We start from the raw sequence: 26,667 nt of genomic DNA on the forward strand, positions 1-26,667 counted from the left end.
ATTTGCTTAAAAATCAGTAAGGAAAAGATGTTGACACAAATCCTAGGCACACCTTTGTAAAATTTCTTTGTATTGTTACACAAACAGCTTCTAAAGCTAGTGATATTTTTTAAATTAACTTCTTCCTAGTGTAGAGTGCATAAGAATGAAACTTCTATGAAAAATATTTGGAAGGGTCAATCTTCTGCCACAAAACACTATAGGATGATCTCACTGCAGTATCCAGATATCCGGTAGTTTGGTAGCACACAGGCCATAGGGGCCGTACACTCACTCCAGCAGAGCCTTTTGGAAGGCAGAGAAGACAGTAAAAGGGTAAAGAAAAGGACAGGACGGCAAGGGCACACGGAAACCGTCTGTGGATAGAAACTGAAGGTGAAGGCCATCTCTATGTTACTTTTCCCCTAGGTCCCAACATTCATAGACTAAATCCCCCCAGATCCAAAGCACTCAAGTACCTGAAACTTTTTGAGCACAGACATGGTGCCACATTGGAAACCTCCAGTCAGGAAATGGAGCAGATAATTCTTTAAAACCTTGTACAAAAATTACCTTCAGGGAATGTATATCTGAGCCATAAATACACGTGGTACTTGGATAGGCCCTTTCCCCAGGAATCTCATTATATATGCATTTTGCAAATACTCCTGAATCCAAAGACATGAAATCCAACACCTAGGTCTCAAGCATTGCAGGATGAAGGGTATTTAAACCTGTGTGTAAGCATTTCTATGTAGAGTAAAACAAAATGTAAAAACTTGAGAAACTCCCGCTAGCGGGCTGTATCATACATGTGTTGTGGTCATATGTATAACTATGTCTTCCCAGGATCCATGCATGAAAGAACAATTAAACTGTGTCTCCCTATATCATTCAGCCAACACTAATTCATGAGGTACCGTGAAAATCATTTGGGATGATATCCTTGAAGTGCTTAGGACAGAGTATATCACATGGCAGTCAATAAACAATCTCCAGCATCATCATCATTATTATCATTACTACTACATATTAAGCAAACGTGCTGAGCCAGTACCACAGAGCCCCTCCCGCCTGTATCTACTTACGTGCATTATCCCCTTCCGGAGGCTGATAAAAAGAAAGGCCCAAGGATACTATGGCTGCAATTTCTAGTATAATTAAAGTGACATCTTGTAATGCTTCCCATACTAACTGAAGAAAGGTTTTTGGCTTCTTAGGAGGTATAAAGTTCTTTCCAAACACTGCTTCTCTTCTTTCTAAATCTGCAGGATTTCCACTTAAACCTGATAAAAGAAAGAAAGAAAGAAAGAAAACAAATTCTGGTGAAGTCTGAGAACTTATAAGTGGAAGTACCCACTTTACTCAAAGCATATGAATTTGTTCCACTTCAGATGGTAAGTCACAGGACCGTATCGGAATGTTTACCTTTGTTCTTTTTCAGTCTAAACACACAGAGTTTAAGTCACTGAGGAACGTACAGAAGTTTACTTGAAGCACCCATTTTTAAGAAGCTAACTTAAGAGTGGGTCACATGGGGAGTTAAGGGGAAGGCCCTAGATGGGTCACATGGGTAGGCAAGGGGAAGGCCCCGAGTTTGATGACCAATGGCTTTAAAGTTTCCACCTTTACTTACTCACTTTGCTTCCTTTGACTATACTTTTTATAGTCACCAAGACGTCAGGACCACACATGCCAATTTGTTAAGTTTTTTTTTTTTTTTTTTTTTATGTTAAAATTAGTTGCTTCCCTTTAAAATGGGGGAAACTGCTTTGGGTACCAAACACTGGCTAGTTAATTTGTAGACCAGCAAAATGCTTTTTTTATCCTCATTTTTGGAAGGACGAAGAGCTGATTTTAACACAACCTCTCAAAGCATCTCTACTGCAAATGCTGGTTTTAAGTAAACTGGTGAGATTCTTCATGAAGCAAAGATTCACAATGGCCTCTCAGGAAAGGGAACTGCAGCTACCTACCTCTGCTGTCGGGAGAAGCCGGACTGCAGGATGTGGGATGTGAAAGACAGGAGAGGTGGCCTGAGAGAGCCGACAATGCCTCTTCCTCTTTTACTCTATCCAGCACATCCCAGCCCGGTACGACCTTACCCACCAGACAAACACGCGTACGGAAAGAATCCGCTGGTGAAAAATGCACATACACTGCAGGTGGAGCTTAGAAAGCATCACAGCGCCTCAAAGCTCACCTTGCCAGAGGTCCCTCTAAGCAACTGGTCAAGTTAGACCTTAGTTTAACTTTATTTTTTAAATCTGGTAGGATCCCATTTATGAAGGTTAAGGAAGAAAACAGGACAAGACCACAATCCTTGAAGAGAAGGCTCTTGTTTTCAGTGCTTCGGTGCATACGCCTCAGTGCTGAGGCAAGCAGGGAGCCAGAGGGACCCAACTACATCGCTAGAACAAGAAACAAATGTACAGATCCGAAGCCATCATCAAATGTACCAAAGGACAACTCCAGTGGTGACTGTAACACGGCCACCCTTCAAGGCTTCAGAAAACCTGGAAGACAAGTCAACCCAACTTTCCGGCACTCTCAACCCTGAGACAGTGTCACCAGAAGGAAGACAGAGGACACTAGATTCCGGGAAGTCTGTGTAATTTGTTTGGCCTCCTGCTTCGGTGACCTCACATTAAGGAGGAAGAGGGCTGAGAGCTTGTCTGCTCCGTGTTGGTCTCCACTTTCTAAGAAATATACAGTTTTTTAAAAGTCTTCCTTAATGGAGATGACCACTGATCACACAACTCACATCTGATCCGCTTAAACAGTACCATGATCATCACAAAACTACAGGTCACACATTTATCTTTTATTAGCTATGATGTTTTATGTTAATATTGAAAAGGAAGGCCACAAAGTTAAAGACAGAACGTAGAAAAAGCAGGTAGCTTGAAGGATTTCTGTGCTTTTTTTCTAAACATCATGACCAGCTAAGCACACGCTTACACCACACAAGATTGAAGCTGATGGGGAGTCAGAAGACCTAAGATGCAGGTCCCATCTTGTTTTACTTTTTGTCTTGTGGGAAGGGACAGTACTATTTGTTGGAATAACCGACAAGAGAAAAGCAGAAGGCATCAACTCTGCAAATAAAAAAATTACAGGGCAAAGTTTATTAAGTTAGGGAGGGGGAAGGCAAGTTACAAATTTGAATGCTACAAGTGTCAAGTCCATTTAGAAAAGAAACTTTAATTATAGATTTAATCATCTTGATATTATGGAGTGAGACAGCAGACACTGTTCTACATGCTAGGGGCGGTTCCACACTCAGCAAGTGGAAATTATATCTAAGAGAGACAAACAGACACATTTAAGAAACTCAAAGATACCCGGAATTCAGAGAAAATAATTTTTCAGAGGCCCCCAGAATTCCAAGTGGACTACATTAGGCTTTCTAACAAACTACCATCTGAACGAGGAGTCAGTCAGCCATGAGAAGACCAGAGGGAGGAACGTTTAATAACACAAACGAAAAGCCAGAGCTCAACACAAGGTTACAAGGTTTAGGAACCAGGAAGCAAAGCAGTGTGTCTAAGGTCCTGTGATCAAGGAGGAAAGAAAGAAGAATGGGTCAAAAAAAAAAAAAAAAGGGCAAGATTGTGTGTGGCGGGATATAGAAGATCATTATTCACTTTAACTGTGATTGGAAACTATTTGCAGGTTTTAATGTAGGGAAGTGATAACTAATGTGTAATTTAGAAAGGTCATTTACAAGAGGCTGTTGTGCAGAGAGACCAAAGTGCTGGATTCTGGGTTTTAGATGGGAAGGCGGAGAGGAGTAACTGGATCTGCCAGGTACCCTGGAAGGAGATCAGACAAACACAAGGAGCAACTGGATGGGGGATGAAAGGGAGCGCGAAGAAGAAAGAACGGCATCTAGACTTAACTTTTAACCTTTTTCTCTGGTACAGGGACGTGAGTGAGGGTGGTTTACTGATGTCTGGAGCAGGTGGGCTCAACTGGAAAGCACAGCCAATATGTGTGCACTGAGTGGGAGGGGGGATGGCGGGTGTTTACCAAGGCAGGGCAGGCTCTGGGAACCCAGGGCTGGTGGAAGGAGAATGAGGAGTTCATCCTCTGTTATGTAGACTTGAGCAAACAAGTGGCAATATCTAGTAGGCTGACTGCTAGTCATATTGAGAATTCTCTGCAAAGTTTGAGCCACAGCCACATACAAAGATTCTGGTGACACCGGCTAGAGGAGGGCAGGCAGGAAGGATAAAAGGAAGGATGCACTGAGGTAGAACCCAGGACAGAAGGAAGCATGCTCACACAGGACTACAGATGCTCTTCCAGAGGCGCTGAGTTCAACTCCCAGCAACCACATGGTGGCTCACAACCATCTGTCACGGGATCTGATGCCCTATGAGGACAGGGACAGTGTAGTCACATACATACAATAAATAAATAAACATTTTAACAAGAAAGAGGTCTAAAAGATGACACTGCTGACTGCAGGAAACGCTGGGGCGGTGTGAGAGTGCTGAGTAAGACCAGGCAGAAAGTGGCCCATTTTCTTTCATTAAACTAATGATGACGACCTTGACAAGAGCCTTTCAGCAAGTGTGGAAGAAAGCCTGGTTAGAAAGAACAGAAGAGACAATGGGAAGGAGTGAGCGGAAGCCATCATTTCTCTCTCTCTCTCTCTCTCTCTCTCTCTCTCTCTCTCTCTCTCTCTCTCTCTCCCTCCCCCCCTCCCTCCCTCAGTGCAATACAGTGGGGAGAAACAAACAAGTAAAGGTAAGTTAGAGAGGGTACTATTTGTTTTCTCAAAGATGGGTGGCAGATATTAAAGTAGATCACCTACCAAAGGAGATGAGGAGAACAGAGAAATGGCAGGATGATATAGGACTCGTGGATATTATCATAGTCTAAGACCTGTGAAGAGGCAAGGGGGATGGAATCTATGTAAGGGTATCAGTCTGACAGACATCAGGAAGATGCTAACCCTGCCATAGCGAGCACCTACCTGATCCTGGGTTTTCAATTAGAGAAGCAGCAAATTATTACATATAACCGATCAAGAAATAGGATGAAAAAAATCTGTGGAGTCCTCTGAGCTTGGCTGATTATAGCATAATGCCAACCAGTCAAGGCCAAGTTAGCTCCATAAGGAGAAAATACAACTGCAATCCATAGAAAGCTTCAAATGTATACACTTTCTATGTCTTCATCCACCAAGGTGGGGAGAGAAAAATAACCTAAAACAGATCCTATGAACAGGTAAGATAGAGCAACAAGAGCATCAAAGCCAATGATCAAGTCTCTGTGACCAAGTCTCTGTGACTCTCGGGAGAAATACGGCATCTCCATCACTGCTTCTAACTTAGGAAAGGAGGGGCAGGTTTACTGGAGTGTTTGATGCAGGAAGAGTCAGCTGAGAATCAGGGATGATCCATTCCACATACAACTAGGAACTGTGTGACTATGGATGTATCTGTGTGTGTATGTGTGTGGTGGTGGTGGTGGTGGTGGGGCGTGACTTTCCTGTGTAGAAGGGAAGGACACAGACTGAAAAGGATATGGAAATGTGTTCATGCTCATCCTTCTTCATGGTTTCAGTTTTGATGGAGGAGGTGATCTCTCACTGGCCCTCAAACTTTCAATTTATCCATCCTGAAGTCAGACCTGACTGCTCGTTCCCATGTGCTGGGCACGCTGGGAAGGCGCCGAACACACAAGAGATGGGTCGGGCAGGGATGCCTTTCCCTGGTTCGTGACCTTAAAGGACTCAGGGTTTGGTAGGGATGACTAATAACCAACCACTCAGACACACCCAGTGTATGACATATTAGATGGCAGTGGAGGGGACACTACCAGAATATGCACAAAGAAGCAGACTCCAAAGTCACAGGGGTGTGGTGGGCGAAGGAATTCCAATATACTCACTTTGGTATTTCAGTCTTGACACTCTCCTTATACAGTGTTGTAGATACAGTGTGCTAGAGGCCAGCACTAAAAAGACGAGAAACTAACAGGACATATCATTTTTAAGAAAAATGAAAGCCTTGCTGCTTCAAACATTAAGAACCAGAGACTGAAAAGGGGAACCAACTTAGAATCAGATCACAAGGAGCATTCTAGGTCTACTGGAGAAGTCTAAGCTTCCTTTCAAAAGCAATGCCAAACAATAGGTGGCTTTAAGACTGGAAAAATGACAGGCAGCGTGTGGAAGAGACACCAATTTTTACTCCAGCTGAATCTCTGAAAGACAAGACAGTGGTTCCCACCCACAGGGTACAATGAAAGAGGCACTGTTGGTAAAAAGAAAGGAGTTAGAAGACTTAATGACCGTATGAGAATGGGTTTAAAATTCACACATAAATCAAAGCCATTCAAGTTTCTAACTTGGTAGCAACAGGGGTATGAGTTTCAGCAGGAAAAGTTTGGAGAGGTTCAGGAGCGAGTTGTAGGAAAAGAATGAAGAATTGGGGCTTCACCCTCCAGGCTGAGGGAATCCTGGGTAGGAACTGTTAATATGGGAACCATGAACAACCAGGTGATGGCCTGCAAAGTCAAAGTCAATAGCTTTAGGATAGCATTGCCCAGAAGGGTGTACCAACCGCCAGAAACCTGCAGACTAATAGCCCAAGGGACAGGAGAGGGAGAACGGCAGTAGCAAGGAAGAAAACTCCAGGAGTATGTTGGGAAGACAGAAAGGGAGTGTTTAGAAAGGGAATCCAATGTACTGTTACCTAAATGAAACTTAGAAGCACAATAGAAAACCAATGACATGCTACAGCAGGTTCAGGTATGACAATTATATACATGCCAGAGGTAGAGAACTAACTAAAAGTGCTTTAAAAAAATCTGTAAGCTATGCAAACAAGTGACCAGAGCAGGCATCAAAATAACATTTAATTCTCTACTACAGTGGCAATACATTGGACAAGGTCATGCAGGAGCGACACAGGAGCCAGAAGCAGGAAACCATACATGTTAACACATCGAAGCCATGCAAACACTGGCCGAACATCTATGCTAATCTGCAAAGTGGAGCACAAACCATGCGGCATAAAAGCATTTTCTGTACTAGCTCCTAAGTCAATAATGATTTATCCCTAGAGAAAGGTCGATTTTTCTCAAAGAGTTAAACTGTATCACCACACAGAGACAGGGTCAAAGTACACCCGTAGCAGAGGCAGACTTCTAGGGAGCACAGATAGAAGCCATCACTTAGAACATGGAAACCAGGCAACCAATGACAATAACTACCAAGCCTCTCCTGCCTCCCATCATGCACCTCTGTGCATCATGCACTGTTTCGACTGACATCTTTTGCTTCCTCTGTGGGTTTTATTTTAGCCCCTCTTTCACCTCATTTTGATAATCATCACTTACAAAGCTCAGCTTTTCCTGACTTCTTCCCTCCGTGGGGTACAAAGCCATGCCTGGCAACTTAGCATTTGTCTTTAATTTGTATTAATTCACTTTTATACTTTGTTTGGTGCAGTATTACTGTATAAAAGATGATACTGGAGGCATGCATTCTAGAAAGCTACAGCACAGTCTTCTCTGCCATCCAATACAAAGCACAGGAAAGATAACAGAGGGGCGAGGTAGAAAAGACACCCGAAGCCATTGTGAAAGTCAGCGGACCGAGAAATGGGATTTAGAGTATGAATAATAGAGTTGATATAGGAAAAGTCAAACACAAAGGAAAGTAGTTTAAAATAATTTTAGGTGTTAGGATGTTATAAACAGATTATCTTGGCATAAAACTACCCTTCAGAGCTCTGAGGAGTAAGAGATACATGCTTATTCTAAAAGATACAGCTGAAAATATGACATTCCTAAGTCATGCCTTCATTTTACCTGGAACTTTTAATTTCAATCCCCCTCAAGAATTGTGATAGTTAATCAGCAAGATGAGACAATCTCATCTGGCCCTAATGCATTCTGCTGGTCAACATACTTCTGGCATTTAAAAAAAAAGATGTATGTATGTATGTATGTATGTATGTATGTATGTATATGAGTACACTGTAGCTGTCTTCAGACACACTAGAAGAGGGCATCGGATCCCATTACAGATGTTTGTGAGCCACCACGTGGTTGCTGGGAATTGAACTCAGGACCTCTAGAAGAGCAGCCAGTGCTCTTAACCACTGAGCCATCCCTTCAGGCCCTCTGTAGCATTCTTGGAAACAGGCTCAAGGAGTACTTTTAGAGAACACATAGTAAGCTGGTGGGTAGTATGCGGAAGGAAGCTAGAAACACAGCTTCCTGGATGGAAGGGCATGCTTCTAAGGCCACAGTGCTGAGGAGAACTCCACAGCCTGGATACTGAATGCCTCTCACATGATGTACTCTTGCTAATCATCACTGCTTCCTTCCAGCCCAAAGCCAATGGCCAAGTAATCATGATAAAAATCGTTAAAACCTTTTCTTCCTTTCAGCATTGATTATCTCAGGTATTTTGTCACGGGCAGAAAGTTGACACACAAAACCATGTATCTACCACATAATTCCAAAAATAACTGTTTTTCCACGGAGGGAAAAATGAAGAGACAAGAACAGAGCAGCTCTTTCTTGGTAGCTCTTTCATAGGGTATACCAACTGAAAGTTTTAAAAAATTGTTTATAAAAAGCAGCCAGCTCCTGTGCCTGTTAAAAGTATCTCCTCAGAGACAGCATAGCTAAAAAGTCACTTTGGGCAAGCTGTTTAACTTTTTTTTCCCCCTATAAAATAGGATAAAGGAGTTTTGAGAATAAAATGGGCTTACATTTTTGTAAGAAAGTACTAATAACCAATCTGGCACAAAAAAATGTTATGTAATGTAAGTGTTAATGTTTTTGTTGTTGCTATTCCTGAGAAAAATCTTGAGCTGCTTCTTCAGACATTACACAATGTCTAAGACAGGCACCTCCAGCATGATTTCTCTTCTCCACTCATTTTCTTAAGCCTAAAACACTAACACTGTGTATTTAATTTAGACACTATATATTTAACATGAACTGTCTCCCTCTTCTGAGAATAAAGTACAGGTCTTTGCTTTATTCATGGATATATGCCCAGGGCCTAAAACGTACCTGTCACATAGCAGACACTTTCTAATACTGTACTTGAGAAATTTTAAGGCACGTGTATTTCAGTAGAATTTCCGAGTGCCAGGTGTAACTTAATTTTATACTCAGAATTTCCTCCAGCAATTGCCAATACCCTTCTGTCTAAGGGAGGTAAATGGAATCTATGGGACACAAAGTCAGATCAAAAGCTCTGTCAGGGAGTGACTCATAAACAAACGCACTGAAGGGACAGGGGACGCCGTCAGTGTCAGCAGTAAAACCCATGTACTGTGAAGAACCATTTCAGTTCTCACCTTCCGTGAACACGGATCGCTCTAACAAAAAGGCATGTATTTACTGTCTAGACACAGCCCTGGCCACACAAGCCCCAGCTGCTTACTTTTGATCCTGATTCACTTACGATCTGCCTGGGATAATCAGCGACAACTTGTTAAGATTTTGGAGTGAAATATTCCTAATAAGTGAAAGCTACGAACAGCCCTCTGGAAATGTTTCTCTGAACTCTGCCGCCATTTTGGTTATATTTCCGTAACTGTAAACACAAATGTGCTCACAATGGACTGCTCTGTAATCTTTTTAAAAGAATATTTCAAAATGAAAAAAATATGCACATATAAACTATAAAGACCAATTTATACACACTTTTGGGATCATTAATTCACAGTACTGTGAAGAACATGATCAAGAACTTTGCAAAGGTATCAGAGGAGAAAAGCAGTGTGTAATTTCACTTAATGGCCTAAAGCACACACAATAAAGATTAAATGTTAACTGTCAAATCAGTTCTCCAGAGACCACTCATGGCTTCTATCATGTTGTCAAGAATAAATAATCTCTTCCCAGAATCTCTAGAAGCAAAAGTTCCAATTAATTCACTAACTAATTCAAAATCAATGTAACGCACTACTCAAAAATAATAAAGGAGACTGCACTACAAATGAACAAGAAATCACTCAGAAAAGATGGTAAGACATAGGGGAGGCATACTCAGTCATTAGGAAACAGACTCCAGTAACTCATAGAAACAAAATACAAAAACATGGCTGGGTGAAGGGCAGTCAGTCATATGTCTGAAACTGAAGTTCAAGATACATCTTCTGCAGTCCTAAACATCCAACCTATGGATTAGGTATATTAGGTAAGTGCTCTGCTACAGGGCTACATCCCTAGCCACTTAAATGATTATTTTATGAGTAAACATATGTGACAAGGAGGGTTCTTTAATAATATTTCCTATTAATTTGGCGATCATGAAGCATCCATCGGTTGGGTTTTAGATGACATATAGTATATATGAGTAGAGAACACTAATAAACCTAACAATGGAACACAGTACATTAGGGATATGTCAAAAAGTAGGGTAATGCCAAGCCTACTATGTCTGCATAACGAACAAGCTTCAAGCTTTACCATATGACTAAGGTATAAGAGAGTCTACGCTGTGAGCAGTTCCGACTAGAAAAGATACAAATAAACCTTGAGCTATCTCGTGGAAACACACCTCACGCTGCTGTCAGATCATTTCAAAGGTCACAGCATAGAAAGTCTATGCTGTCAAACAAGGGATTCTGTGAAACACAAGCCTTTTTTCAAACATAGGGAAATTCGACATAATCTGACCACATAAACGTTTACTAAGTGGGAGACTTTGTGCCATCTAATTGAAAAACTTGCATTCAGACCTCAGCCAACTGATTATTAAAAGTTTAGATTAAGTCCCATAAGCAAAAACAACTTTGACGGCTACTGGAAGTGAGAACTATTTTAAGACACGGGCAAAATGAAGGCTAGTGAGCAGTTTCTTTCCACAGAATCCCCCGGGGGGGGGGGGGGGGGACGCCACTCTGAGCTCTATCTTCTACATCGCTAGTGAAGGGCAATCTTGTTATTGTAAACGGGGCACTAATGCAGACAAAAGGACCCACCCCAACCGTAGCAAGCTGATAACCCATTTCTAAACTCCTGGCACAGTCGTGGGCTAACCAAGGCAATAGAAACAGGTTTCCAACTGGGCTGCATAAACACTCTCGGCTCTAGTGACTAATCCACACAAGACTTACCTTCATTGGGAGATGTTTTCAACTTGGTGCAAATTCCATAGACATCCCCATAGCTTTCCTGGATTTTTCGTAATGCATCTGTGGATCTGAGCTCCATAAGAGCCCGCAGCTCAGGAAGGGTAATTCCAAAGTCTCCGTCATGATTAGCTTCTTTCAAAGAGTTTTTCACACCGCTATACGCAACGGAGTTGTTTGCCATGTCGCCCATCACAAGGATAATTTATTAGGAGGAAAATGTTTCCCAAAAGAATGAAATTTTCACTTGATCTATTTTCAAGATGAAAATCTTTTAAATATGGAAATCTTCCTTAAACCAAACACTCATTGTATGACTCTCAAGCAGTATCAGCAGCAACAATTCCCAGAGAAGTATCTTGACCACTGGCCCATGACTTGTTTCTTTCTCTCAGTCTTGAGATGAATGCATCTGTAAGAAGGAAAGAGTTAATAGTTAATAGTTCATTCTCGAGAGTATTTATTACCTATGCACGCAACGCTACCGGGAAGCTGAGTGAAGTACACTAGTTACAAATATTCACGAGCTATGGTTTTTGGATCATAGTACAATTTCTAAAATGTGGGTTTATCTCGTCACTAGAACTCAGGATCAAGTGAAAATGAACATCTTTGCTGAATTTTGTGTGTGTGTGTGTATGTGTGTGTGTGTGTGTTCTATTACTGTTATTAAGTTACCAATAAAGTGCTTAGTTCCAACTAGTTAGTTACAACTTTGCTAGTTGCCTTAAACCCATCCTCTCATTTTACTATTAAAATTAAACAGTATTATTTCTTACTCCATCCAGAACACTAAGGCCTGAATTGAATTTTCAGGTAACTCAATGGATGGAAATAGCTGGTCTCAAAGCCAGAACTCCTTCTCATACATCGGCTTCACCTAGTCTGCTAACCCTTTCCCCGTGGCACTGGCCGTGAAAGGACACAGGCCTCGGAAACTGAGTTAGCAGTTCCTGCATCTCCTTGGCCTTGCTCTGTCCTGATTTCCCAAAGCTATCGTCCATTTAGTTATTGTCATGCTGCCTCCTCCATGCAGACTCGTATCTACCAGAGTTGCTTCCTCTGCCTCCATTTCTCACTGGTTGTCTCATTTATCTAAGATACGCCACCCTTAGAACCAAGAATTACAGCAGACCACGACAGATACTGCAGCCTTCCATGATCATCTTAGTTTCCTGGGTCTGAACTCATGTTATTATTGTTGATCCCACCCTTAACCACTTTAGCCTCCACGTTTGGTCAAGTCATCCCATCCCATGCCAGCACCTCTGTATTCATTCAGTCGGCCATCCATCCATCCATCCATCCATCCATCCATCCATCCATCCATCCAACCAACCATCCATCCATCCATCCATCCATCCAACCAACCATCCATCCATCCAACCATCCATCCATCCATCCATCCATCCATCCATCCATCCATCCATCCATCCATCCATCCATCCATCCATCCAATCCCTTGCATACTTTGCCACTGCACTGTTTTTTTTTTTTTTTTTTTTTTTTTTTTTTTTATTAAAGGCATTCAAGGTCAATCTTCAGTGAACTGAATCAACCTTGCTGCCTCTAGAACAATCTAAACCCCTAAATATTTAACAAAGTGTTTGGCAACAGGAAAAGACCCTGCCAAGTACAAGTGCTTTTCATCTGTAAAACTGCAAGAAGGGTGTATGTATACCACGATTTGTGGTCCACACACATCAGCAGCCATTAGTCAACTGGAAGGACCTACACCCCAGGAATGTTAAGTTTAGTAGAACTAAGCATGTAGTCCACAACTTACATTCTATAAAATTCCCACAGTACAGGTGCTATCTGTTCAGGGAGCATCCGGACAACCCTGGAACAGAATGGAAGCTGGTTCTAAAGGCTAAGCAAGCATTTGTAATCTGCTGTGCTGAGGGTGGCTAAGGAAAGCCTGCTTGCCTTGCTCTGTCTGCGTGAATACAGAGATAGATTACGTAAGGCAGTTTCCTTTCTCTGCATTCCTCCTCCCAACTCATAAACCCTACACTTGCCCAGTTACTGCCATTTTACTCATCTCCTAGGCCAAGTGGGTTCCCACCTACTCACACTAATTATTATAATAAGCAACTTAAAAAAAAAAAAAACTACCGAGAGTATAGTTGTTTGATAACCTTTAATTTACACACTCTGTTGTCTAGAACATCACATTAGCCCTAATTTAGATTACTTACTATAAGAGATAAAGTTAAGATTCTTGATTGTGTTGTGACAAGGGCACACACGTCCATTTAACTACTGGCCTGCTACTCCCGTCAAGTGCCATGAATGTGATTAATATGATGATCTATCTAGGTACTTGCTATAGACAGGCTGTAAGTCCTACATATTTTAGACTGAGATTTAATGAGGAGATTTACAAGTTATAAAGAAAGCCCCCTGTTGTTTAAAGTGCCTGGAATAAAGAAAGAGTAGCATTCTGGAAGTCATTCCAGTCACACAAAATCATGTTCCATTTAGTTTTATAGTCAATAATAATACCATTATTCATTTTTGAGTTTACACACACACACACACACACACACACACACACACACACACACACCCTTCTACTCTCTGGTTCTCCTCTGAATCCTTTTCTCACCTAGGCCCTCAATGCCTTCCCGCCTCAGGAGCCATTAGCGGCATTAGCGTTCATAGCCTAGAAGTCACCTGCTCTATCCATGGTGAAAACTGGGAGGGACTGATCTGGTACAGCTGTCCACAGCTGCTGTTTTCATGGTTGCAACAATGATGACATCATTATGTAGATGGCAGTGATTCGTGACACTCTGGCTTTTAAACTCCATCCACTCTTTTGTAATGTTTTCTCTCTGAGTGTGTGTGTGTGTGTGTGTGTGTGTGTGTGTGTGTGTGAGAGAGAGAGAGAGAGAGAGAGAGAGATGATACACATGTTCCACTTAAAGCTGAATCTTTACGACTCACTTATTTTCAACACTCTGACCATATGTGATATGATACAGTATATCTCTGCATTAATTGGCTCTGAAAAACGAACTTCTCTGCCCTAGGCTAAGAGCTACACTAGTGGCTCTCTGGAAGGCAGTTTGCTGACATGTTTATTTAGGGAAGCAATGGTAGCACTTACATTTTTATTTGCTGTTTCTCTAAACAGATTCTAATTAGATAAAAGAACGTTATTCATCGGATGCTCTTCAGTACCTTAAGAAAACGGATAACTGACCTAGGAGGAAGGCATCACACCATGCTCCTTAACACGAAGAATACGGCCTCCACCTAGTTTTCCCGCTTTCTAGGTTGCAATGGGCATTTATGTTGGTTGGAAAGCAGTCAAATAACACCAAACACATGATTTATGTAACAGAATCAATAATAAACAGAAACTATGTGGATATTGGTTGTCACATCAACAGCCTTTCCCCTGTGCTTACTAAATCCGAACTGAGCTCCACAGAAAACCACTGTTCCCATCTTCTTCCTACTTCACAAGTATGTATGAGACCTGAATAGATTGTCAATGAGACTTCTGCTCTGCCTGTGTTACCAGCTTGCTTCGTTTTACTGAGTTTAAATCTGTGAACAACACGAAGAGCTACCGTGCTCACCCAGCACTACAGGATCTAACAGGGAAGGCCTGTCAGGATGGATGATGGATAGATGTGTGCATGCGCAGATGAACACGTGCCTCCCTGGTCCTCCTGAGGTGTCCTTTAAGGCCCTGGCTTAAACAATGAGTAAAGTTTGTCCTGTTTGTGATTTTTCCATCGTGAATTTTATCAAGAAATTGATTTTAGAGGTTGAATTTTCTTTTATTACTGATTACGTTCAGCTCCACTGCTAAGGAAACAGCCTGAGACAAGGCTGTTCAGGACAAGCACCAAAATGCAGAGCAGACACTCTCAGAGGTAGACTACCTAGAGGACCAGTGACCTACAGGTTACACATTAGCTGCTTTCTTCTCCTTCTAGATGATCTATTAGCTCTGCTGCTATTTCCTCTTTAACTCATTCATTCATCTAAGCCAATGGCTGACAAAAATGCCAAGGGCAACAACAACAAAAAACCAAACCAAACAAAACAACAGAACAAAGAGAAGGTTTTATTTGTTAGCCTTAAAGTTGATAGTCATGTAAAAGACAAACCAATTTTGGATTCAAATAAAATACAAAAGGCACCAGATCATCCATTTTGATCCTCTTTGTTCTTCAAAGGCATTTCACCTCCTGTTTTAAAGGCGTAAGAAAAAAATTGTAAGTGGAAGCTGAGACCTCAGAAAGGTGATGTCTTAAAGAAGACACACAACTCTATTTAGGACACCTAGCCTATAAAATGTATCCCAAAATAAATGACACTTTTTACTAAACCACTGTTCGTCGTCTGAGGTTTTATGGAAATAGCCATAGCCTGACACAAGGCAAGAATAGCTATAATCTTCAAATGGGGAAATCAGGTGGATTCTTCCCACACATAAGCTTTCCTAGGAATGGGCAGAGACACAGGAGAACACAAAGGATGACTGTGAAGTCCACCAGCTAAGTAAGCTCAGAGACAGCACTGTTAATAGCACAATCTCAATTCCTTCTTTCACAAGGTTGACTGACTTAGCGACCGCAGGGGAAGTTGTATGAAAGTTACCTAGACTCAATAAAGGTCAGTAAAGGTAACTCCAGACTTTGAGAATCATTTACACAAACTAAAAGAAATATAGGGGAAGAGCTGAGTAACTTATGAAATGAAATATGGTGCCATATAAAGCACTCTGTGAAATGATTTTAAGACATAAACCATATTATATTCCTATAATAGCCAAAAACATGTGCTGCTATAACTAAGAACATCAGCAGCAGGAGCGCCTTTTAAATGGGCCTCCCAACTCTCTGATGATTCTAAATGTACGCTGGTGAGCTCAAGATGTGAAAGGTGTGTTTATTCAATCTATAAAAATTTAAAGCTGGGTAATTGGAAAATGTTAGATAATGGATCAGGATCCCAACAGACAGATGGGAATGAGGCTAGATTTAATGGCACACATATATGATCATCTTATAATTTAATTCCAAAACATAACTTTATAAATATGTATAAGAATGTGTCAGCATGTATGAAAGACAAAGGCCAAATTCATCAAAGCTAAATATGTGTTAACTTGATACTACTTGGCATTACTAAGTTAATAGTAATCACATTATCACCAATTTTCTGGAATAATGTTACATTTTGTAAAATGAATTTAAACTATTACCAATAAGCACAACCCCCCCCCCCCGCCCCGTTAAGTAACAGTTATGAAGGAGTCGTATAATTTAAGGGATATGAGAGATAAAATCCAACTTTCCATTGTATAGATACTGAAGCCAAACACGCTTCACCACCAACTATTAAACAATGAATCACTAAATCCAAAGCAAATGTGCTGCTGTTAAGGTCCACCTGCCATCAGTGAAGTAACTGTCACACTGTGAACTGACCCATTAGATAGATCAAAGAACTTAAAAAAAAAAAAAAAAAGTTTGGGATTGCAGCTTTCTCACAAAAGAGCATGTAAAGAGAACTCCATCTTCACATCCTCCTCTCTCGGCTCGTGTGGAATATGCGTGCACATGTGTGTTGCACATACGTGTGCCAGCACAAAACCAATCCCATTTCCTTTGTACCCTGACAGGCAGTTAATAGACAGATCACTAACCTCTGTGACTATTTCTCTTTGTGGCCAGCTTTTTATCCATAGTTGCTTTGGGACTTAGAGAACCAACCTGCCCCAGCCAGTCTTCCTCAATCACATTCAAGTTAGTGTGGACAACCCGAACCTCAGCCCCTTAGAGCAGTGGTCCTCACCCTTCCTAAAGCTGTGAGTCTCTAATACAGTTCGCCATGTTGTGGTGATCCCCAACCATGAAATTACGTTCACTGCTTTTTTTTTATAAATAACTGTAATTTTGCTACTATTGTGCATCAAAATATAAAGATCTGGGTTTTCTGTGGTCTTAGGTGACTCCTGTAAAAGGGTCATTCAATGCTCAAAAAGGGTCTTGACTTACATGTTCAGAACTGCTGCCTTAAAGGTCCAGTGAGGGGGTGGTAGATAATTACTACATGTTAGACCAGACCAACTGCCTACTACACTGAAAAATTAGAAAATGTTCCACTGTCTGGTGTCTCAGCAAAAAAACGATAATCACGCTACGTTTCAGCTACTTCTGCAGGTGTTCAAAACAGCTTTCACCAGATTCCTGCCCTAAAACCCTGAAATCTTTCAACCACCAAAATACTGTTTTTTAAAGAAGTGATAGTACCTTACTGAAAACTATTAGATATAATGCTAACAGTGGGAAGAGCACGTGGTCTGATACTACAGTTTCAGAGAGCACATAATTGAAAATCGGGAATGGTGGGAGCTTCCTTTACAAATCACAGCGCATCCAAATTATTTCGTTAAATTGATTAGAAATTGGGTTAGAAATTAGGAAGTCAGGGGAAAAAAATCAAATTTAATATGACTCAGAACTTCTGTTTTATATTTTTCAGAGAACTTAAAGAAAACCTACTCATCTAAAAGAACACCAGGTCTACATAGCTTAGTTAGAAGTTAATTCCTATTTACACAGACTTGATACAGCAGAGAACAAGCACTGTTCACAATGCCTGATTAATCAATCTCAGAAGACTCACGACTACTGCTCTCGCTCCCTCAGTAATCTACTTATCTCCTAGAAGGCTATTCCAGGCAGAGACCGGGAACTGTACAAGTAGCTGCAGCCGTGTCTAGCAGTAAGCCCAGCATGAACAGCAAATGTGTGGGGGTAGGCGGGGGCAGATTCTTAGAACAGAAGAGGACCCAACCTGTGCTAACCTGTGCTCTCACCACAGCTGTTCTCTCAAATCTGTAACCACCCGAGTCACCTCTCTGTGTCTTTCCTAGTGAACTGTGACCTCAGGATAGGATCTGTCCTATTGATTTTTAACCCTCATCTGTGTCTGTCTGGCATATAGTGAGGGTTCAATGCTTATTGAGTAGAAATGCTTTTAGTTTGTGCTTTGAGCTGTAATCTATTTGAAAAGGCAATTCTGCATAAAGTAACAGCAATTCAATAACAGAAAAGAAAAAAAAACCTTACAACATGTTTAAAATATATGCTAGTTTCTGAGAAGGTTAGCATCTGAGGAGTTTTCAAGCCGTCCTGGTATTAAAGATGGATCATTTCTATTTCCCTTTGAAACCCTTTGAGACAGTAGAAAGTAAGTACTTCAGGCTGTGCTTTTGGACACATGCCTTAAATCCCAGCAATGGGGACAAGGAAGTAGCATCTCTGAGTTCAAGACCAGTTTGGTGAGTGGCCAGCCAAGGCTCCACAGTGAGACCCGGCTTTACAAACAAACAAACATGTATACATGAATGTATATACATACATCTATATATGCCAGAGTCTCAAACTAATTATATAGTACTGACAATCATTCTGAACAACAGTCCTAGATTGTTGAGAGGAGCCCAAGCAACAGTTCTGAGCCTTAGTATTTCATACAGTTTGGAGGATGTGGGCATGCTAATTTGAGGAATAAAGTGTTCAAGTTAACCGTGCCAAATAGAAATATATCAAATCTGTACAGAAATTAACTTAGCAAGGGCTCCTAAGAAACAATGATATAAAACTGCCATCTAGTAAAGGCCATTTTTACTGGCCTTTAAAGGCCTGTTCTGATTTACGCCCCCCTCCCTGATCACCTCACTCCATTCCAGCATCTCCTTATGCAGGAGAAGCCACTTTCTAGGTGACTGGTGATCCCCATGTTCCTGAGCCTGAAGAGCACACACAGTCTTTGTTTGACTTCCTGGCAACCTTTGCTACCATTGGCCACTCCCCCCTCTTGAAGTTTCTGCTGTTTTAATGTGCTCCCACTGCACGGTTGTCTCTGGCTGCACGTTTTCACTTTCCCCAGTTTGCTTTGCTTCTTTGAACAACTGTTGGGGAAGTCACTGGGCAGGGCTGGGTGATGGAAACTGTTTTCATCTGGTTTTAGTCGCAGAAAATGAGATTGGCTTTTAGATAATAAAAAATTTATTTGCAAGTGCAAGTGTAAGAGTTTTGCTTGTTTTTCTCTTATTTCAGAATTTCACAATTAAATCGAAACACTCATAGCCATCTGGCTCAGAGGAAGTATGAAAAAAAGCTTCTTTATCTTCCCTTCAACACAACTCTTATTCCCATTAACTTTTCATCTATAAAGTGTATGCCAGCCTCAACCAATGCAGGGGCATAGACTGGCCATTCAACCACATCTCTGGGCTTTTGAGTACTACATGTTCACAGCAACACAGCACTTAAGGGATGTATACAATAAAAAAATCTCCACATTAGTGATCCAAAGCACAGATATCTTAAGGGTGACTAGAGACCCGTTTGCTTTACGATCAGGTAAGTTAGTGGGATCTTATCCAGTGGACTGCTGACACCCACATCTATGAGGAGACTGGCCTAATCTTGCAAGGATGTACCTCCAGAATCAACAAACCACAAACTCCCAGTTAACAAAGCATGACCATTTTCATGTTAATGCTACTGAAGACGGCAGATCTGTGCTCCTGGCACTGTCTACTCACTGGTAACGTTTGCAGGGCTCTCATAATATGCATTGCCAGGCTCCGCCTCAGAATGTCTTCAGTGGATGCAGCAGACGTCGGAAAACTTTATTTTTAACTTCTGGGATGCTGGGGATGTCAGTCCTGCTAATAACTCTGGTCCGACACTACGTTATAAGACTGTGACCTGAACTCTGACTCATGAACTAACTGTTGGATGTCCATCTTGACCCAAAAGCTCCTGGACAAAATGGGCAAATTACTTGTGACTTTTGCATTGTGCTATTCTTAATTTGCACGAATAATGCAAAACAGATAATTTTCTAAAAGTATTTAGTGAGCTGGTACTTTGGACTGTTTTGGTTTTAAGACCAAGTACACTGTTATTTTTCTACTTTAGTCTCGTATGTCACAAATGCTGTGAATAATTTTCTACTTTCAAACTAAAAAGGTTTAAACACCTTAAGGCACTGATTTTAACAAAACTCTCTAATTTAGATATAGCTACCTTATTCACACCTCTAAGATAAACTATACTCCCCCGGCCCCATTCTATTGATCTACTTAGGCATCTTAAACCTTGCATTTTTACAGTAAGATTCTTGGTTGAGAAGATTTTTTTCAGTTGGGGGAAGAGCTTTTGAAAAGCTTCAAAATAAAGTTAATTTTATATAACCCTGTGCAATTTACCAAATATAAGAGCATACTATATCTCCGGTTAAACATGAGAACCAAATGTTCTATCGTTTTCTAGTCTCTCTGGTGTTGAAATTTTCAGCTACAGTCAAGGAAGAGATTTCTAATTTAAAACAGTGTTTTTCCCTTCTGTTCGAGAGCTAAGAGGCACCATGAACACTTGAATGTCACACCAGCTGCTCTGCCGGCCTACTCAGTGCTTAAGAGCCTCCAGCCTGTCAATTCCCAAGAACCTACACTTCCATGCCTAAGGAGACAGGATGCCCATTATGTCACTGAACAGACTCACAGAAATAAAGCTGGCAGTTCTGGGGGAGGCCAGCTCTTTCCTGTAAATCCACATGCGCTTTCTGTTTCATTAACTGAGAATTCTATATTTCAAAGATCTGGCCCAGCACCTCAAAACTGAGCACAAAGCTAAGAGGATGAGACTTGTCCATGTCTTCATTTCTATTGTATTTATGGAGTTCGGCTGTAGATGGTCTTTTGCAATTTCTAGCTATAGGTACTGAAGAGGAGCTTGAAAAAAAAAAATCAATATTCCCTTTCATGCTAGTTTGGCTGAGAAATCAGCTACATTTTAACAAGATATTAGGCAGCATGTGATTTATGGTTAACTCCATAAAAGTGGAAAGGAAGAGTCTGGGCATTAGGAATGTGTTGAACTGTATAGTGCGACCCATTACATCACCAACATTCTCTAAGCTCTTCACATATTCTCAGTCTTTCTCCTTTAACTCCCCACCCCCACTAATTCCTGACCTTCCTTTGTTTGTATTCTGACTAACTGAACTCATTAAGGTCATCACCTAGAATTGCTCTATTTTCAGATTTCCTCTCTGGCACAACTTTTCTTACTAGTTAACCAAATCTTGTCACACGTTCTGACTTCTAAGGCCGCCAGACTCCTTAGCAATACCAGCTCCCCTCAAAACCTAACTTCCCAGCATCTTTATGTTTGACTTTCTCTCATCTTCCTACTATGTCCATCTGGTTAATTAGTGACCACTTGAAGACACAAACCATCTGGTTAAGGAATACTAAAAAAATGCTTCTTTAAAAATTGAGGAGGTGGGTGGAGGAGGGGGGAAGGAAGGAGGAAGAAAAGGTCTCAGTATGCATCTCTAGGTGTCCTACAACTTGGGCTTGAACTTGATGTGATCATGTTTCTTGTTTCTGGCTTGCTTGTACCAACCATGTCCACTGAAAAACAAATTAAAACACTTCTTAAGGCTAGACACAGTGACACACACCTTTAATCCTAGAGCTCAGCAAAGGGGAGACAGAGCCAGGCCAACTGTTTTGAGTTCTGGTCTACAGAACAAGTTCTTGTCTACATAACAGGTTCTAGGCCAGCCAGGGCTGTATGAGACCTTGTCTCAAATCAAAGAAAACCCAAACCCCAAACAAACCAGAACTAAAACAAGCTCTCCCCCCACCCCTGCTACAAAAAAATCAGGTTTTAGTTCATTAGTAACTTACACATGTCACCATGATATTTAACTGACTGACACATCTTATCGTCCCAGAATACTCCTATGCTGATTTCATGACTTTCTTACATTTACACTCCCGAAGAAAGCCTGTTTCCTTAATAGCCATTGCAGAACAGCATCTCAATGCTTTTTTGGTTAGGTTTCTCACTTGGCTTTGCCAATATTCACATATATTCTACCCCATAAAAGACCATATCTTTCTCTTCCCTTAAGCGTCCCTTCTCCTGGATTTTCTTAACTCACAAGCTCTCCAGTTTCATCTCCTGCCACACCTACTAGAAACATCGGTCCTCAATGCAACTTCAGCCCTGACTCTCTCCTTGAGGCTGGCAACTGGATCCATCCTTGCGCACATACTACCAAGATGAGATTACAGTGATTAATGATCTCAGGTTGCTTACCAGGCCCCCGCCGCTCTCTACACAGCTGTCTCATTACCCAGCATCCCTCTCTTCCATTCACTTAGCCCTCAAACGTCCCTAACCAAATCCACAGGCTTTTAAAATCTTTACAGCATCCCAAAAGATGGCGTCACCACATCTATTTGCAGGACTCTTTTGGCAACTCATATAACAACATGGCCTCCATCTGCTACCTTGCTCTCCTGCTCCAGGTTACATTACAGCTGTGGACCCAGATCACCATCTAAATAGTTTGCAGTATTTCAAGTGAAATCACCAATACTAAACTTAATGCTGTCTTATCCAAACCATTTCTTCCTAAAGTTTCTAACATGGCCCAAGGACTCATTTCAAAGGAAATGGTGGACAAAGAACCAAGTATTAATGAATGTGTGACTTCAAGAATGACTTCTGGCCTCACTGTCTAGAATACAGCTCACCTGGACCAGGAGTGTAGGGAGATAAGGTTAAAAACAGCCATGACACTCTGATGCCATCGGGAGTGTGACAAGAAGGTGGCTCAAGAAATATTGCTGGTCTTGTGATAAAAAGCATTATTTCTATCTCCAGAGAATTTCACAGAAGTTAATCTCTCCTAAATTACAACTTCAGCTTCCATTACAGAACGCTATGATGACAGTAGCACTCACATGAAAAATCGACTGAGGGTTGGGGAGATGGCTAAGTAGCGAAGAGCTGTTAACAGCTGCTCCAAAGGACCAGGGTTCAGTTCCCGGGACCCCCACAGGCCACCTGAAACTGCCTGTGACTCTAGTTCCAGGGGATCTTAGAGCCTCTGGTGCGCAGGCTCCTGCACACTCCTCACCCCACGACGCGCCCCCAACCCCAGAGGCACACACATATAATTTAACCTAACTTAACTGAAACTGAAGGTTAAATACACAACCAATGAGAAAACACATAAACCTCTAATTTGCTGACTGATTCTTTCAGCTATTATCAGACAAGTGAGATTATCAGATGGAAGACATCTGTGCTATCTTTTGAGCAAACCAGAAACACTCGCTTACTTTACCTTCTTAGCATTACAGAAAGTAAAGTGAGTGAATGGGGAAGATGAGGATTACTTTTAGGACAGAGATAGAAATGGGAATCATTAAGCCCTCCAGAGATCTTCAACAGACTAAGCTAGCAAAGGGCCCCAACTGGTGCAAGCTCCCTGGTGAAGGGTGACCTAGTCCCTTTTCCATTGATTGGCTTCTCTTTCAAGGGATGCTTACATTGTCCCCCTTCTCTGAGCTGAAAGCATAGAAACAGTCCATTTCTGTGTTCCTCTGGCCTTTCAGGGCCTCCGTAACACATGCAGCATGTACTGCAACCTCCTGTGCGGACCGCATTCTTCATGGTTAAACCCAAGAAGGTCTGAAGGCAGGACAGTCATTCACCTCCACATCCTCTAGTGACCACTCCAGCAACAGTCCTTTGTCCATAGAAACAGTTCGATGCAGGGTAATTAAAGTGGACTGGAGCACACGTGGCCACCGCAATAAAGACAGCTCATGAAGGAAGGCTCATTCAGGTGCCAGGATTCCTTCAGCACTTGAGGCCATGTGGCCCACCAGTTAATCAGGACAGGAATGACGGTTAGTCCACAGCCTCACAGATTCCAGGTCACATTTCCCTTAACTAGCAGAGTGACCCTGACAAATCTTGTCTCACCTTCCTAAGTTTTTAAAAAAGGCTTATTTTATGTATGTGAGTACACTGTTGCTCGCTCCAGACACACCAGAAGAGGGCATCAGATCCCATTACAGATGGTTGTGAGCCACCATGTGGTTGCTAGGGACTGAACTCGGGACCTCCAGAAGTGTTCTTAACCTCTGAGCCATCTCTCCAGCCCCCTTCCTGACTTTTAAAACTCGAGCAAACTGTTGATGTAAACTCTCTGGACTTAGCTTGCTGTTAGAGCCAGCGAGGATACAGAATAATGAGCACGCTTGTAAACTCTTACTGCCATGATTTTAACTAGCAACAAAATACTTTAACTAGTTTCCTACTACACATTTAATATTAACCCTGTACTGTGTGGAGGGTACATGTTATATATTTATTAAACAGACAAGAATTTGAAAGTATGTGAAGTCCTTTTATACTGCGATTCCAAATAAAATTTAAAAATTTCAAAAAGCTGGAGAGTTTTCTAACAGCTCATTTCCAAACTAGGTTGGGTCATATCTGAAACAACAGGTATCACATAAAGGAGGGAGAAAAGTCTTCCTGTGGTTAAAATCAGATATTTAGATTATTAAACGTTTAAGATTATTGGGGGGAAAATCTATTAAAGAAAACTAAGACAAAAACCTGGAAAAAGCTTTGCTGCGTAGTATTTAGGGAGGAGACACAGAAATACATGTACCTAACAATTATAACCAAATACTGTAGAGAGACAAGAACTGGCAAATATTAGGAAGAAGTAAGAAGATAGCTTCCAGATTATATTTTAAATAATAAACAACAGATACACGTATTTAAAAATAAACAGTAAGCACACTTCCCCAATGTTTCAAATGTCATTAGTACAACACAAAGTCAAAATGCTGTTTTTATTAAGTGCTTGGCATTCTGACTTTAATCTACCAACAGTTTACTAAAATGCCAAGTGCGATGACCACGATGTCCTAATCCTATGTCCTCTAGCCACTTTAATAATGTAGGTACTGAGTAACATCTTCAATATAGTCATGAGTAAACTAAGAGTGTGTGCTTCATGCCAATTTGGGCAAGTAATGAGACATATGGCCTTCAGAAGAACCTTCTTAGAATCTGAACACAAAGCCAAGTACAAGTGTCCCCACCATGTTAGGGAAGAAAAGAAAAAGCTTCAGACATCTACCGACTTAGTCTGTCTTGACGGAAACATCTAGGAGGAATTAAAAAGTAAAATCCTTGTATTAGGTCAGGCCAAACAACAGTGCCATTTTTGTAGATGAAAACTAGTAAAACAGCAGCCGTTTCACAAGGGTAAATCCAGCATATGGAGGTGAACAGAAAGAACACGTTACGTAAACGTCCTCAAAAGAATAAAATAGAGCCCGTGTCTCAGGATCTATGATTATTAGATAGACTGAATAAATTAGTTTAACTCAGTGGGGAGAAACAGGATGGTTGCACACATAGCAAGCAAAGACTAGTTAGGCTTGAGAAGGAAACCCAGCCTCAGTCATTCGGAGTAAAGTGATCTAAGCACATGGTGAGGTTTGGTAGTCTTTGTGCCACAGATGGAAGGAAGAGAATCACTAACAGGAGTCACCAGAATTAATGTGTACAGCTGGGCAGGTACTATGCTGAGTCATCTCGTACATACGAAGTATGGCTCATGCTAGGTAATCCTCCCAACCCCCATGAACAAGGTACAATAGCACACATTCCAACAAGGTCTTTAGTAACTTCTTACTCTTGTCTGTGTAACCTGTCCACAGTGAAAGGAACAGGCAGGATCGGAGAGTTTCTGACAATGACCTTTAAAAATACATCAAATGGGACTGAGAGATGGCACAGTGGGTAGTGTGTTTGCTGTGAATCACGGGGACCTGAGTTCAGATTCCCAGGACACTCGGTGCCATGTGAAAGACAGGAGCAGAGGGTTACCACTGTAACCCTTTTCAAACTGCCCACATCAAAGGACAGGGTTGGGAGGATCTCAGATGCTCGCTGATAAGTCAGGGAGCTGACATTGCTCTCGGCTCAGGGAGCCACCCTATCTCAAGTATGAATGTAAAGTAACAGGAAAGACACCCAGTGCTGACACTCGTCCTCCACACCATACATGGGCACAGCCAAAAACACGTACAGGCGCGCACACACACACACACACACACACACACACACACACACACACACACACACACACACCACGGAATTTAAATATCATAATCCATTAACTGGCATTCTGATTTTTATATCCATCTCACCAACACAGCTAGGATGAATTGAGCGAAACGTCTAGAAATGTAGTTACACTAAGCTTCAGCGACTCTAAGTTTGACTCATTACGAGGTAAATCTATACAGAACATGATAATTCCCATCCTGTGAAATCCTCCCCTTCCCACAATGAGACACCCCATCATCAGCTATCTCTTCCTCCTTCAGATCTGAGTGTAAGAATGAACATCCCAAGAACAAGATTTCCCTTTTTTGTTCTGATTTTATTGGATATATTTTATTGACATTTCGAATGTGATCCCCTTTCCTGGATTCCCTCTATATCCCCTAGCCCACCCCCCTCCCCCTGCTTCTATGAGGGTGTTCACCCCCCCACACCCCCTCCCACCTCCCCACGCTGACATTCCCCTACACTTGGAACAAGATTTTCCACTAGGCTCTCCCGGCCCTTAATCCTCAGCAGGTGACACTCTCTGCTGGCCTCATTTTCCTTATGTGTGCAAA

At 41.6% G+C, this 26,667-nt stretch overlaps 1 protein-coding gene across 4 annotated transcripts in view; it reads right to left on the reverse strand.

The window, feature by feature from the left end:
- ATP2B1 (ATPase plasma membrane Ca2+ transporting 1) overlaps positions 1–26,667 on the reverse strand; it is a 102,034-nt gene that overhangs the window by 41,377 nt on the left and 33,990 nt on the right. For all 4 annotated transcript variants that reach the window (XM_080935519.1, XM_080935518.1, XM_080935516.1 and 1 more), the window contains exons 2-3: positions 11,085–11,511; positions 1,068–1,265 (exon numbers count right to left, since the gene is read on the reverse strand). In XM_080935519.1, the coding sequence (XP_080791645.1) occupies positions 1,068–1,265; positions 11,085–11,292 (406 nt within the window). In that variant the 5' untranslated portion in view covers positions 11,293–11,511. The remainder of the gene's footprint in view (positions 1–1,067; positions 1,266–11,084; positions 11,512–26,667) is intronic.

The sequence above is a fragment of the Micromys minutus genome (assembly GCF_963924665.1).
Source record: "Micromys minutus genome assembly, chromosome: 22".
In the NCBI taxonomy this organism is placed as follows: Eukaryota; Metazoa; Chordata; class Mammalia; order Rodentia; family Muridae; genus Micromys; species Micromys minutus.